The 15,166-nt window shown below is 43.5% G+C and overlaps 1 protein-coding gene across 1 annotated transcript in view; it reads right to left on the bottom strand.

Moving 5' to 3' along the window:
- Window positions 1-469: 469 nt before the first annotated feature.
- The window catches only part of LOC308637873 (uncharacterized protein C16orf78), a gene marked incomplete at both ends in the record, with an annotated part of 30,024 nt that continues 15,327 nt past the window's right edge, over window positions 470-15,166 (bottom strand). The window contains 2 exons of the mRNA XM_081274721.1: window positions 470-617; window positions 2,862-3,117. Coding sequence (XP_081130847.1) covers window positions 470-617; window positions 2,862-3,117 — 404 coding nt within the window. The remainder of the gene's footprint in view (window positions 618-2,861; window positions 3,118-15,166) is intronic.

The following is a 15,166-nucleotide window of genomic DNA, read 5'->3' as shown; positions in this document are numbered from 1 at the left end:
GAAAGCTCCCAGCTCCGAGGTGGAAGGCCCGTGGGTGTGAGTCCCCGAGAGTCCCCTCGTTGACCGAAGCTGTCCCCTGTTCACTGGGTGATTCTCCTTGTCCTTCACAAAGGGGGCCAGCACCCCCCAGGGCCAAGTCCTGCACAGGAGTCCCCGTCAGCCCTTGCACCTTCTGCCCTTCCTGGGGTGGCTTTGGGGACTCTGTGTCCCCACTGTGTCACTAAGACCTCCTTCTTAAGAAGCCATTTCCTGGGGCAGGGGGAGAAACAAGGTTTATTTCAGGTTGGTTTGGACTTGGGTGTCGAGGCAGAGCCTACCCAGTTACCAGGGCGCACACAGTCTGAGTGTCACTGTCTAAGAGAGACGCACTATGTCTGGAGGGCTGTGGCCACGGCCAGAGGGTGGCTGGCACCTGGTGGCCAAGGGCCCCAGGGCAGGAGGACCCGCAGGCTGCGATGGCGAGGACGGCTTAGGGGGTTGTACTGGAACTTCGGCCGAAAACCTTCTTAGAATCGATCTCTGACTCCGTCATGTGGGGGTGGATGTCCATGTTGAGCCCCGCGTCCTTGCAGAGTTTGAGCAGGGTCCGGATGTTGTTCTTGGACAGTCTCAGGTACCTGCACAGGAGAAGGGGTGACAGTTGCAAGTGGCGTCAGGGTAGCCTCTGTCTTTACCTTTAAGTAGCACACAGTGTGGGACCTCTCCAGGGGACACACACTAGCGGTGAAGGGGGGTAGGGTGTGGCCGGAGGAGTGGGTCACTAGGGCGGGCTGTGGGGTGTCACATGGGGGGTCTCTCTGCCTCCACCACATCCTTCCACTAGGGGTTCAGCCTCACCCCCAGCCCCCAGGAATGAAGTCGGCCGTCTGTGGCCTGAGACCCCTGAAACCCTGAGCCTCACGTACACTCTCCCTCCTCTACAGTGGGTTCTGGTCCAGACTCTTAGTCACAGCCGTGAGAAGAGCTGATTGAAGCATCCACTCGTCTCAAGTAAAGGATCAGTGGAAGGACAAGTTGCGGAGGAGACAGGGTGCGGGTGGGCGTCCTCAGCAACAGGGACCTGAGCTGTTCCATCAGCAGAGGAATTCTTAAGCAAAGAGCCGACTGTCCCAATCTGAGGGCTCTTAATTAAAATGCCATAATTAAAATGGCACTAGCAAGAACAAAGTGTAACGCGGCTGTCACCTGCAGCCAAGTGGGGAGAAGAACCTAGATTGTAAATCATTGTGTGCTGTGTCTCCTCCGAGGCCCCTACTCCGAGAGATGCCCAGGGCTTCGGGAAACACGGAATGGTGGGAATAATGGCCAAACAGCGCCAGGGACAGAAGTGCATGTTTTATGCTAGTAATATTCAGGCACTTGAGAAAATTAGGACACTGATTGGCGCTGTTTTCTAAAGCCCCACAATCTGACGTGTTTGAAGGATGGAAGAGATTCCATTTTTACTGAAGGTTCTAGAAAGTACCCCTGCTGTTGTGGCCAGAGAACTTATTCCACCATCAACCCTGACCTAAGCAGGGCATTCAGGCCACCTGCTGGTTGTACTTTGTGACAGATGGTGGAGGAGGAGCGGCCTTTTGATGGGAATGGCCTCCTTTCTCCTTCCAGAACCTCCCAGAGCTCACCTATCCCCACACCCAGACCACCCTTTCCTTGGCTCCAACCACAGCCCCCCCCCCACCGACCAGCCCGGCCTCTGAGGTCCCCCCTTGGGCGTTCTTCATGAGCCCACTCTGAACCACTGCATCCTTCCCTCGCGGGATTTTATAATGGCTTCCTACGAGGGTCTCTTTAAATACTCTCTCCCCCTCCTTGGGGGGCCACAGTCCTATCCAAATCTCTTTTCTTCCCACCCTGGAGTCAGAGTCAGAAACACATGATTGGTCTGAAAGCCAAAGCCAAAGTCACCCAGCCATGGATCACCCACCAGGGCCACCAGCTGGGGACTCTGCCGGTTCATCCTGCAGCCAGTGAACCATCCCCACTCACCCGCCCCTTAGCTGGGCAGGAAGCAGAGCGGGCGTGGCAGTGGGGCCACTTGACTTCCTGTCACTGTGGCCGTGTGACACCAGGGATGCGTTTATTGATGTTGATCTCACAAGGATGACCACATCACTCTGCTGTCTCCTTTCCCCTCAGCTACTGTTTTGGGACTTTGTCATTTATGTGTTTATAGTAAGGATGACACTGGGCCAGGGAGGGGGAGCCTTGTTTTTTTTTTTTTTTTTTTTTTTTTTGGAGGGGGGAGAGGGAAGGGAGACCAAGCTGAGAAAGAGGGAGTCCTGATAAATGAGTGAGCAAGAAGGGAGGCCTTTGGTAAGAGCAGCCCACGTCAAATGGCCTCACTTGGTTCATGGTCCTGCTGGGAGTCTAAAGGTCGGAGAATACAGCTGGGGACTGTGGCTACCACTCCACCCCACAGTGTAAAGGATCTTAGTAGAACTTCCTGTTAAGACAAGACCACACTGGTCTGGTGGTTTTCCCCCACTCAAATTGAACCCAGAGGCAATTGACTACCGAGATGCACCTCTCATCTCTAGTTCTGGCTAAGTCGCTGAGGCTGGCCTGAACGTGGGATCTTCCTGCCTCAGCCTCCCTCTGGCTGGGATCCTGGGCAGGGGTCACTGTTCTTCTTTTTCCTTGTTGAATACTATTCATGGCTTCTATTGGGTAACCAATGCAGCTATTGGAAGGGTGGCACCACGGGCAGGTGAGGCTGCTGGGGAACCCACTGGCTCCGGCTGGAACCGTCCTTTGGGACTCAAGGACTGAGCTGTCTTGGGTCCCAAAGCTCTGACCACCCCCCCCACCACCACCACCCCAGCGCAGCCTCCCACTCCCCTGGCCCTGGGGCTGCTCACCGGCAGCTGAGCACCTCGTCGGGCTTGAGCATCTTCAGGGACTCCATCTTGGGCTCCGTGCTCTTATCCATGAGGGTCTTCAGCTTGCGCTCAAAAGACGCGTCCTGCGCCTTGCTCCCCCAGTCTCGAATGAGGGTCCCCCTGCGGCTGCTGAAGATGGCTTCCTGCAGCAGCGGGTCTCCGATGCTGCTCTGCCGGCGGAACATGCTGGGCCGCTGAGTGGACTCTAGGGCGATGGCGTCCTTGATGTCCAGCTCTGAAACGGGACAGATGCCACCGTGAGTCCGCGCCGGGGAGGGGAGAGGCGAGCGGGGCTTCAGGTCTAAGGAGGCGGCTTGCAAGGCTCCCCGGAGTTCTTTGCACCACTGGATCTCCCTCCATCTTTCCTCTCTGCCTTCCTCAGGGAGAATTCACCTAAGGAAACTGGTCCAGAGGAGGCAGAGGAGGAAATCAGAGGGGACAAGCTCTGGGGACAGGAGCGATGCTGAAGGACAAAGAGTTCGTTAGTCAGAAAAAGGGAGGAAACGGTTGCAGGCTGGAGGGACAGCATGCATGGAGCCACAAATATGCGAAACTGGGAACACCTGAGGTGACCCAAACATGGCATTCCTACTGAATACAATCCTACTGGGGCCAGAGCTTGGAGAGCTTCATTTTCTTCTTGTTGTTGTTAAATTCCTCTAATTATTTTATAAACTTTTACTTATGAGAATGGAAATGTCTTCTACCTATTCCATTTTTAATTGGTGTGACTCATATAAAGAAAAATCTATTAAAAATGTATTTGTCTAGTTCACCAACAAACAGTGCATTTTGTCAATTAGTAAATTTTATTGATTTTTTTTTACAAGACTTTCTTGACTTTGGCAGAATGATATCATATTTGAGGAAGATTTAACAAAACGTCCTCCCATTATTTATAAAAATTATGTTTTCTTCTTGACTTATTGCATTTGACAGACCCTGTAAAACAATGAGAGGATCAGGTGGTCTTTGCAATCTCTGTTTTTTTTTTTTTCCAGAATAGAAATTGGTGCAGTGTTCTAGGAGAATCACCATTTGAATATTCTTTTTAATACAAATGGGGAATCCCTTGAGAAAAAGACCATAGACTTTTCTGAGACTATCTGATCCCCTTCTGGGTCAAAGTGGGCCTATATTGGAAGAAACAGTAGCAATATAAAAGGTAATAGCCGTCAAGGGCTCTGTAGGGAGGTAGGGGCACGGTAGTCTCATACCTGTGTCAAACTCATTTAACAAATTAGAAATGTGAAGATCAGAAAGTTTAGGCACTGGGCACAAGATGCTGTATCTAATTCGTGATGAACTTAATGAACCCAGGTGGACAGCCCCTTTTCCTGGGAGTCTGTGCTGGTCTCTCTTTTGGACAATATTGATCCACATTTCTGGTCTGTGGTTGAACAGGTAAGTTGTATTTCCCCCGGGCCATGTTTGGGACTCCAGGGCCCAACATGGTATTCAACAGGGTTTTTTTGTTTTTTTTTTTTTTTAGGGGGACACAATTTTTTTTAATTGGTTGTTCAAAACATTACAAAGCTCATGACATAGCATCTTCCATAATTTGATTCAAGTGGGTTATGAACTCCCATTTTTTACCCCAAATACAAGTTGCAGAATCTCTAATGAACATAGATGCAACAGGGTCTTGTTGTTGTTCTGTGTCCCTCTGCGTTAGCAAGGCACTTAGCATCTGCAGGATACTCTGGCCATAGGTTCCCAGCAGGGAAGGCCAATTGAATTCCCCTTGCCCAGTCCTAGCTACTCAGATTTTGCCAAGATTGACTTTGGAAATGTGTTCCAATTGTTTCTCATGGTCTTCTATTGCCCACATCAGGCAGAGGGGAAATAACACCAGATAGAAATCTGTGTCTGTGTGAAAGAATGAAGAGCATCAGAAATGTTAAAAATGTGGGCAAATGTTCAAGTTTCTTTAAAATGTAGTTTTTTTTTTAAGAGAGAGTGAGAGAGGAGAGAGAGAGAGAGAGAATTTTTAATATTTATTTATTTATTTTTTAGTTATCGGCGGACACAACATCTTTGTTGGTATGTGGTGCTGAGGATCGAACCTGGGTCGCACGCATGCCAGGCGAGCGCGCTACCACTTGAGCCACATCCCCAGCCCTAAAATGCAGTTTTTAGGGCTGGGGATATAGATCAATTGGTAGAGTGCTTGCCTCGCATGCACAAGTTCAATCCCCAGCCCCACAAAAATAAATAAATAAAAACTTTAAAAATGTAATTTTTAAAATAAATTGTGCAGTTTATGTATAACCTATGGAGAAACCTAATTTTTTTTGGAATGCATTTTGTTTTTTTTTTTAATTTTTAATATATATGTTTTAGTTATAGATGGACAGAATGCCTTGATTTTATTTATTTATTTTTATGTGGTGCTGAGGACTGAAGCCCGGGTCTCACATGTGCCAGGCAGTTGGCTCTACCGCTGAGTGACAGCCCCAGCCTGAGAAACGTAATTTTGAGGGCAGCAGCATGAAGGCTGCGAGAGGAAGGAGCCAGCGAAGTCATTTCTTGTACCTTGCGGTGGAGTGAAGGTCAGTGATTGGAAGTGAGAGACGAACTGCCGCGACTCCCGACTAAATCAGCCAGGGTCACTCCAGGTGAATTGGGTTGGCACTAAATAACCACACAGAGATAGAGAAAATATCTTTTTCTTGGGGGTTCAGCGACGTTCCTCTGCCCCAGCTCCCACAAGGAAGACTGGCAAAAAAGAGGGAGAGCGCCCGGAGCCCTGTTGATTGAGGGGGAAGACGCTCAAAAGTTCCACCAATAGGAAGCAAGGGGTTGGGTTTCAGGGAGGGTGTAGCCCAATCGCGTTGGGTGACGCCCACTCGCAGAGCTCCACTCCCCTGCTGATTGGATGTGAGGTCCACCTGCTTTCCCGGGAGCAGGCCGGTCCCACACCCCCATCGCTCAAGGCTAAGGGTGCTCAGCTCCTAGGTGGCAGCTCCTGATAATGACCTCCGTAAATTCCATGGTGTAGCCTCTATTCTTCTTCTTTTTTTTTTTTTAATTTGTTTTTGTAGGTGTAGATGGACAGCATGCCTTTATTTTATTTGTTTATTTGTTTGTGGTGCTAAGGATGGAACTCAGTGCCTCACAAGTGCTAGGCAAGTGCCCTGCCCCTGAGCCGCAGCCCCAGCCTGTGTTCCTGATGACCCCCCATTCTAACCCATTCTAAGTGAGGTGCAATCTCAGGGTGGTTTTGATTTGCATTTCCCTGATTTGCTAAAGATTTGAGCATTTTTTTTCATGTATTTGTTGGCCATTTGTATTTCTTCTGTTCAGAAGTGCCTCTTGAGTTCATTTACCCATTTAATTGGGTTATTAATTTTGCTGGTGTTAAGCTCGTTGAGTTCTTTATATATTCTGGATATTAATCCTCTGTCAGAAGAGTAGTGAGCAAAGATTTTTCTCCCATTCTGAAAACTCTGTCTTCAAATTCTTAATTGTTCCCTTTGCTGTGCAGAAGCCTTTTAATTTGATGACATACCACTTATCAATTCTTGATATTATTTCCTGAACTTTATTAGTCCTCTTGAGAAAGCAGTTGCCTGCACCTGTTTGTTGGAGTGTTGACCCTATGTTTTCTCCTAGGGGTTGCAAAGTTTCCTGTCTAATTTCTAGGACTTTGGTTCATTTTGAGTTGACTTTTGTGTAGGGTGAGAGTAAAAGATCTAGTTTCATTCTTCTACCTACAGACAACCAGTTTTTCCAGCCCTATTTGTTAAAAAGCCTTTTCTTTGATGTATGTTTTGGCACCTTTGTCAAGGATTAGATGACTGTATCTGTGTGGGTTTGTTTCTCTGTCTTCTATTCTTTTCCATGGTTCTGTTTTTTTTAAAATGATTTTTTAAGTTGTCGATGGATCTTTATTCTATTTATTTATATGTGATGCTGAGATTTGAACCCAGGGCCTCACACATGCCAGGCAAGCACTCTACCTCTGAGCCACAACCCCAACTATGTGTCTATTCCTATGTCAGTACCATGCAATTATTGTTACTGATGCTCTGTAGTATCACAGGTATTGTGATACCTCCAGTGTTGCACTTTTGACTCAGCATTGTTTGGCTATTCTAGGACTCTTGTTCTTCTAAATGAATTTTAAGATCTATTTGTTTATTTTTGCACTTATTACTAGTGCTTTTAGTGAGATATCGAAAAAATCATTACCAAGGCCAATGTCAAGGAGTTTTTTTCCTATGCTTTCTTAGAGAAGCTTTATAGTGTAAGGTTTTATATTTAAGTCTTTAATCCACTTGGAATTAATTTTTGTTAAGTGGTGTGAGACAGAGACCTAATTTCATTCTTTTGCATATGGATATCCAGTTTTCCTAGCATAATTTATTGAACAGTCTGTCCTTCCCTTATTGTATATTCTTGGTGCCCTTGTCCAATGTTAATTGACTGTATTTGTGTGGGTTTATTTCTGGGTTCTCAATTCTGTTCCATTAGTTTGTGTGTTGCCAGTACCACACTGGTTTGATTACCATAGCTTTGTAGTATAGTTTGAAATCAGGAAATCCAGCTTGCTCTGAATTTTAGGTTTTTTTTTTTCCTTATTTTTGTGAAAAATGACATTGGAATTTTGATGGGCATCATGTCTGATGTGTAGATTGCTTTGGTAAATGGAAATTTTGACAATATTAATTTTCCCAATCCACAAATACAGGATAGCTTTACGTTTATTTTTATTTAATTTCTTTTGTTAACGTTTTATAGTTTCCAGTACACATATCTTTTACCTCCTTGGTTACATTTATTTCTAAGTATTTTATTGTTTTTGATGTTATTGTAAATAGGACTTTTTTAAAAAAAATCTACTTTTTTAAGGTAGTTTTTTGCTACTGTAAAGAAACACAATTTTTATTTTTTCATTTGATATCTTGCACCTTTACTGAATTTACTAATTTTAACAGTTCTTTGTTGGTATCTTTATGGTTTTCTACGAAAAAGATCATGTCATCTGAACGGAGACAATTTACTTTTTTCTTTCTGATTTGGATGCTCTTTATTTCTTTTTCTTGCCTAGTAGCTTTGGCTAGGACGGAATTATGTTCACTAATAGTGGTAAGAGTAGGCATCTTTGTCTTGTTCCTGATCTTAAGAATAAAGCTTTCAGCTTGTCACCACTGAGTCTGCTGTTAGCTGTGGGCTGGTCGTGTATGACCTTTATGATGCTGAGGTACACTCCTTCCATACCCCGTTTGTTGAAAGCCTTTATTGTGAATAGATGTTGAATTCCTTTGAAAGATTTCTTGCCTCTATTGAGATGACCATCTGATTTTTATCCTGTGCTCTGTTAATGTGGTGTATTGTATTTATTAATTTTCACATGTTGAAACATCCTTGCATATAAATCCCACACGGTCATTGTGTATGGTTCTTTTAATCCAGTGTTGAATTGGGTTCGTTGGCATTGTGTTGAGAGTTTTTTGTGTCTAATTTTATAGGGATACTGCCCCATAATTCTTTTCTTGTAATACCCTGATCTGTCTTTAGTGTCAGGATAATGATGGCCTGGAGTTTGGAAATGTTCTTCAACTTTTTGGAAGAGTTTGAGAAGGAGACTGATATTTATTCTTATTTAAACATTTGATAGACAGTGCTGTTGTTGGGTCCTGGGCTTTTCTCTGTTAAGAGGTTTTTGTCTACTAATTCAATCTTTTTACTTGTTATTGGTCTGTTCAAATTTTCTATTTCTTCACAATTCAGTCTTGGCAGATTTTATGTTTCTAGGAATTTATCTGCTCTTTTTAGGTTATACAGTTTATTAGTATATAATTATTTAAAACAGTCTCTTGTGATCCTTTGCACATTTGTGACACCAGTTGTAAAGTCTGCTCTGGATAAGTCATCTTTTTTCTTGGTTAGTCTAAGCTAAAGATTTGTCAATTTTGTTTTATCTCTCTTTTTTTTAATATTTATGTTTTAGTTCTCGGCGGACACAACATCTTTGTTTGTATGTGGTGCTGAGGATCGAACCCGGGCTGCACGCATGCCAGGCGAGCGCGCTACCGCTTGAGCCACATCCCCAGCCCTTGTTTTATCTCTTCCCCAAACCAACTCTTAGTTTCATTGACCTTTGAAACTGTTTTAGTCGACTTTATTTCTCCTCTAGCTTTATTATTTCCTTCTTTCTGTTAACTGTGGGCTTACTTTGCTATTTTTCCAGTTCCTTGATGTACAAAGTTAAGTTATTTACTTAGGGTCCTTTCTTTCTTTCTTCTTTTTTATTAATATAGGCATTTTATAGCTATAAATTTTACTCTTAGAATTGCTTTTGCTGCCCCCATATGTTTTGGTATGTAATGTTTCCAATTCCATTTGTCTTTTAAGATATTTCTTCACTTCCTTTTTGATTTCTTCTTTAACCCCTTAGTTATTCGAGCAGTGTGTTTAATTTGTTAAATTACAAAACTTTGATTGCATACAAAAGTCATCATTTATTTTAAAAATTTCCAATTTTTCTCCTATTATTGATTCTAGTTTTATATCATTGTGGTCAGAAAAGATGCCTGACATGACTTTGATCTTCTTGATGTGTTAAAAGCCTTGCTTGTGTCCTGGAGAATGTTTCAGGGGTGCTTGAGAAGAATGTGTATTGTGCTACTATTGGGTAGGATGTTCTGTACCTATCTACTAGGTTCATTGGTTTATAGTACTTTTCAAATCTGCTGTTTACTTATTGATTTTCTGCCTGGATGATCTACCTTGTAAGAGTTGGATGTTAACCTCTACTATTATTATTATATTATATTTAATTTCTCCTTTCAATTCTGTTAACATTTGTTTTATCTATTTGGGTACTCTAATATTGAGCACATTAGAACTGCCCTTTTTTCATTGTTATACAATGACCTTCTTTACCTCATGTGACAATTTTTGGGATTGAACTCAGGGGCCCTAGACCACTGAGCCACACCCCCAGCCCTATTTTGTATTTTATATAGAGACAGGGTCTCACTGAGTTGCTTAGGGCCTCACTTTTGCTGAGGCCAGCTTTGAGCTCACCATCCGCCTGTCTCAGCCTCCCAAGCCACTGGGATTCTAGGTGTGCACTACCGTGTCCAGCTCATGTGATAATTTTTAACTTAAAGCCTACTCGGTCTGTTATAACTCTAACTATCTCCTGCTCTCTTTTGGAATCTATGTATAAAATATCTCTACCTGTCCCTTCACTTTCAGCTTATATGTGTTCTTAAAATGAATCTCTTGTGGCAGCATATAGTTGGAGTTTTGAAATTCACTCGGATACTCTATTTTAATTAGAGAATGTTATAGCTTGGATGTATTCCCCAAAGTCATGAGTTAGATACTTGGTTCCCCAATATGGTGGCGTTGGCAGGTGGATCCTATTGGGAGGTGTTTGGGTCATGGGTGCTTTGTCCCCTGTCTGATGAATGGATTAAGGTCATTATCAAGAGCATGTGGTTATGGGTCACCCATCCCTCATGCTTTGTCTCTCTGCCCACACTGGCTGACCCCTTCACCTTCACTCCTTTATGATACAGCACAAAAGCCCTCCCAGGATGCTGTCAACCTGCCCTTGGACTTCCCAACCTCCAGAATGTGGGCCAAGGAATCTTTTCTTTATGAATTGCTCAGTCTATAATATTCTGTGGTCAACAGAAGATGGTCTAAATCAGAAAATTTAATCCTTTTACATTTAAAGTCATCATTGATAGTAAGGACTATTGTTTTTTTGTTGTTTTCTGCCAGTTTGGGAATTTCTGTCTTCTTGTCGTCTCGTCCTCCTTCTGAGTTAGGACCTCAGGCTTTTTCCTCTGTGGTCCACGAGGCTTACATGAAGCCTCTTAACTGTTATCGCATTCTATTTCAAGCTCATGACAACTTAACTTTGATTGCATACAAAACTATATTTTTACTTCTCTCCCATTTTATGTTATTGATGTTACAATTCACATATTTTTGTGTTCTGTATCCACAAATTGTTATGGTTGTGTTTTTCTGTTTATATTGAAATTCATTAGCCTTACCCACACTACAGGAACTTGATTCTGAATGCATTTCCGTTTTAAAAATTTAAAGGGAGACAATAGGATTTTTAGAAGAAATCAAAAGAATGGCTCTGTGGGAAGAGGAGGGGGGTGAAGAGATGGAGGTAAGTTGGATATCAGACACCAAAACACATTTAGATAGAAGGAATTAGCTCTGGTGTTCCGTACCACAGGGGAGTAACTGGAGGCTACAAAAATTTATGATATATTCCAAAATAAGTGCAAGAGTCTGGAGATTTTCCAACAGATAGAAATGATAAATGTTTGGGGAGATGGAAATGCTAATTACCCTGATTTGATAATTACACATTCTATACATGTGTCAAATTATAGTGTGCCCCACAAATACGTACTGATATTTTATGTGTCAACTATTAAAAAGATAAAAATATTAAAAAGTTTGACACTAGTAGGCACAATTAGCTTTTTATAGTTATAATTTTAAAATGTGTTTGTTTTTAACTTTCATATTAGAGTTGAAAGTGATTTATACACCACCATTACATTAGTAAAAAAATTTAAATTTGACCATATACGTACCTTTGCCAGTGAGTTTTATACATTTGTGTGTTTTTATGTTGTTAATTAAGTGTCCTTTTATTTTATCGGAGGGACTCTCTTTGGCATTTCTTGTAAAGCAGTGCTATTGTAGTAATGAACTCTCTCAACTTTTGCTTATTTGAGAAGGTCATTATCTCTCTATTTCTGAAAGACAGCTTTAGTGGGTATAGTATTTTTGATTGACAGTTTTTTTTTCTTTCAATATTTTAAATATATTACCCCACTCTTTCCTGGCCTTCGAGACTTCTGCTGAGAAATCCATTGATAGTTTCCTGAAGGCTGCCTTGTATGGGACCCGTTGCTTTTCTATTGTTTTTAGATTTTTTTCTTTGTCTTAGGCTTTTGACAATTTAATTATAATGCGTAGATGTTCTTAGGTTTAACCGTTTGGAGACCATTGTGCCTCATGAAACTGGATGTCCAAATTGGGAGGTTTTCAGCCAATATTTCCTTAAATGATTATCCAGTTCCTTTCTTTCTGTCTCCTTCTCGAACACCCAAGAGGAATATACTGTTTTGCTTGATGGTGTCCCATAAATTCTGTAAGTTTTTCTTTATTATTTTTTCTGTTTGCTGTTTAGCATGGTTCGGAATGAAGTGTTCCCCCAAAGCTCCTGGGTTAATGCAATGATATTCAGAGGTGAAATGATTGGACTGGGAGAGCTGTAAGTTAATCAGTGCACCCTAGTTAGAAGGGGCTGGTGGTAACTGTAGTTAGGGGGGCTGTGGCTGGAGGAGTTAGGTCCCTGGGGCACTGCCCTGGAAGGGTGCACCTTTCCTGAGATTCCTTGCTCTCTCTCTGCTCCCCAGCTGCTATGAGCTGAACAGCACTCCTCCACCACACCCCTTTGCCGTGATATTCTGCCTCATCTTGGTCAAGCAATGGACTTGGCCAATCACAGACTAAACCTCTGGAACTGTGAGCCGGAATAAACTTTTCCCCGTCTAAGTGGTTCTTGTTGTATACTTTGGTCACAGCAATGAAAAGCTAACACAGAAATTGGGACCAAGAAGTAGAGTCATTGCTGTGTCTGACCTCACTAGGTGGCTCAGAAACATTTGGGACTGGTTTGCAGGAGGAATTTGGAAAAGTTGACACATGCAGGCTGGAGAAGTCTTGACATATTGTAAGCAGTTTAATGGGTCATACTGGTGGGGAGTTGGAAGACCAGAATGTTGATAGGAGTGTGGATTGTGCTTGTGAAGTTTCAAAGGGGAATGGAGACTCTATTAGGAATTGAACTGGAGGCCATTCATGTTACATTCTGGCAAAGAACTTGTCTATATTTTGACCAGGTCCTGAGACGTTGTGTGGGCCTGAATTTGTGTGGGCAGAGGAAATTTCAAGGCTACACGGGCTTGCCAGCAGTGACATGGACATCTCTAGCAGCATTTGGCCAAGTTTAAAAAAAAAAATTTTTTGTGTGTGAGACTCAAGAGCTTAGAAGGGGGAGTTTAAAAGCTTACAGCTTGACCAGAAAAGTACTTGTCAAACCCGGGCCAAGAAAGTTGTGCTTATTGAAGATATTACATCCCCCAAAGAGAGGCTAAGTACTTTGCTAGCCAACTTGAGGAAAGATACTTCCGGGCATCTCAGGAATTTGCAAAACTACATCCATTGCAAGGCTCCAGGGTCTAGAAGGGAAAATTCCTTTGAGAAGAGATCCCAGGGGGCACCCTGCTCACACAGGGGGACCTGCAAAGTTGTTTCACCCAGTCCCTCAGAGGCTACAGCAACCAAGATCCCAGGGGACCCCACTGTGGTGTGAGCAGGCAGTCGACCTTGGCATCATCCACATGCTGCTGGTTCTGCTGGAGTGCAGGGTTCTGGAGTTAAGGGGTCATGAGGCTTCCACTGAAATATCCAAGGAAGACCTGGAGACCATGCCAAGTAGGATCCTTGAAATCTCTGTGGGCTGCCCTGAGAGGGTGATGTGTGATGGAGGCCCCAGGAATTAAAAAATGCCAGTAGTATGTGCTGCCTGCTGAGAAAAACTGCTGATTATGGACAGAGTCCTTCTGAAGGAGAGCCCAAGTGTGTTGCAACCAGCAAGGGCAGAGGGTGGGCCTGCCCTTTGGAGAAAGCATCTGGCTACCACAGGTTCTAGATCTGTCTGAGGAGTTGCAGGGCCTGTTTGCCCATCTGGTTTGTAGTCTTCTTGCACCCCATCCTTTTTTTTTTTTCTATGCCCGTTTTGAAATAAGAACATTTACTCTGTGCCACTGTCTAGGGGACATGTGTAACTTGTTTCTGATTCTGACTCATAGCCAAAAACTTGCCTTAAGTCTCAGAGGAGATGTCAGACTTAGAATTTGGGGCAATATGTGGACCGTTAAGACTGTGGGATTCTTGTAGATGGGCTAAATGCATTTTGCATTTTGAGGTGAACGTGAGCTTTTAGGGGGCCAGGGGCATCTGGGCCATCTTATGGTTTAGATATGAGGTGTCCTCCCAGAGCTCCTGTGTTCACGAGTCCATCCTGATTTGAGTGGACTAACTGGGTGGCACCTGTATGCAGGTGACTAGAGGAGGCGAGTCACTGGGGGTGTGCTCTGGGACAGTGCTTTGCCCAGTGGCCCCCTTCCTCTCTCTTTCTCTTCCTGGTTGCCATGAGGTGAGCAGGTCCCCTCCACCATGCCTTCGGCCACGATGTTAGGCCTCACTTGGGTCCCAGACAATGGACTTGACTGACCATGGGCTAAACCTCTGGAACCGCAGACAAAATGAACTTTTCCTTCTCCAACTTGTTCTTGTGGGGCATTTTGGTCACAGCAATGAAAAGCTGATGACATATTCCTCCCACTGGATAGCTTCAAATGGAGTGTCTTTGAATTCACTTACTCTGTTCCCCAAGTCTGCTGTGAAGTGCTCTCTAGTCACCTTTCCTGAGAAGACATGGTATTCTTCATTTCTTGGTTATCTATTTTGTGAATTTCTTTCTTTCTCACACTTTTCATTTTGCTCAAGTATTGTTTTCCGGTTTCCATTCGGTTGTCTGTTTTCTTGTAATCCCCTGAACTTCTTTAAGAGGATTATTCTGAATTTTTTCAACCAGTTCATAGATTTTCATTTCTCTTTTGGGGGGTGGTATTGAGGATTGAACCCAGGATTGCTTTACCACTGTGCCACATCTTTAGCCCTTTTTATTTTGAGACAGGGTCTGGCTAAGTTACTTAGGGCCTCACCTGGCCTCAAACTTATGATCCTCCTGCCTCAGCCTCCCAAGTGGCTGGGATTACGGGTATGTGCCACCACACACAGCAGATCTTCATTTCTTTAGGGTCAATTATTTCAGCTCTATTAATTTTTTTTTTGTGTGTGTGGGGGGAATCATGATGAAACTCACTTTAAATATAGAGACACAAATAAATTAGAAAGAGCAATGTACAGTCATAGGAGCTGAAAACGTTTTGAAGCTATTTTAATGGAAGAGGATCAATGTTGAACTAAGATAATGGTAGTGAATATGAGGAGGAAAAGAAAGAGATCAATGACTTTTAGGAGATAGAAGTTGCATGACCTGAAACCTGGTCATGAGGTTGAGAGGAGATGGGGCAATAGATAGAACAGGATCTCTGGCTTCTGGCTTTGGCCTCTGTGTTAGGGTATGCCATTCTCCGAGGCAGTGCACACAATGTGTGCCTGCTCGGTTTGCTGAGTCTGTAGCAACGTGAGCTAGT

This window comes from Spermophilus citellus (genome assembly GCF_964194105.1).
Source record: "Spermophilus citellus genome assembly, chromosome: 18".
Lineage (NCBI taxonomy): Eukaryota > Metazoa > Chordata > Mammalia > Rodentia > Sciuridae > Spermophilus > Spermophilus citellus.
The sequence above is the reverse complement of the archived record's forward strand: the minus strand, read 5'-3'. Positions and strand labels throughout refer to the sequence as shown.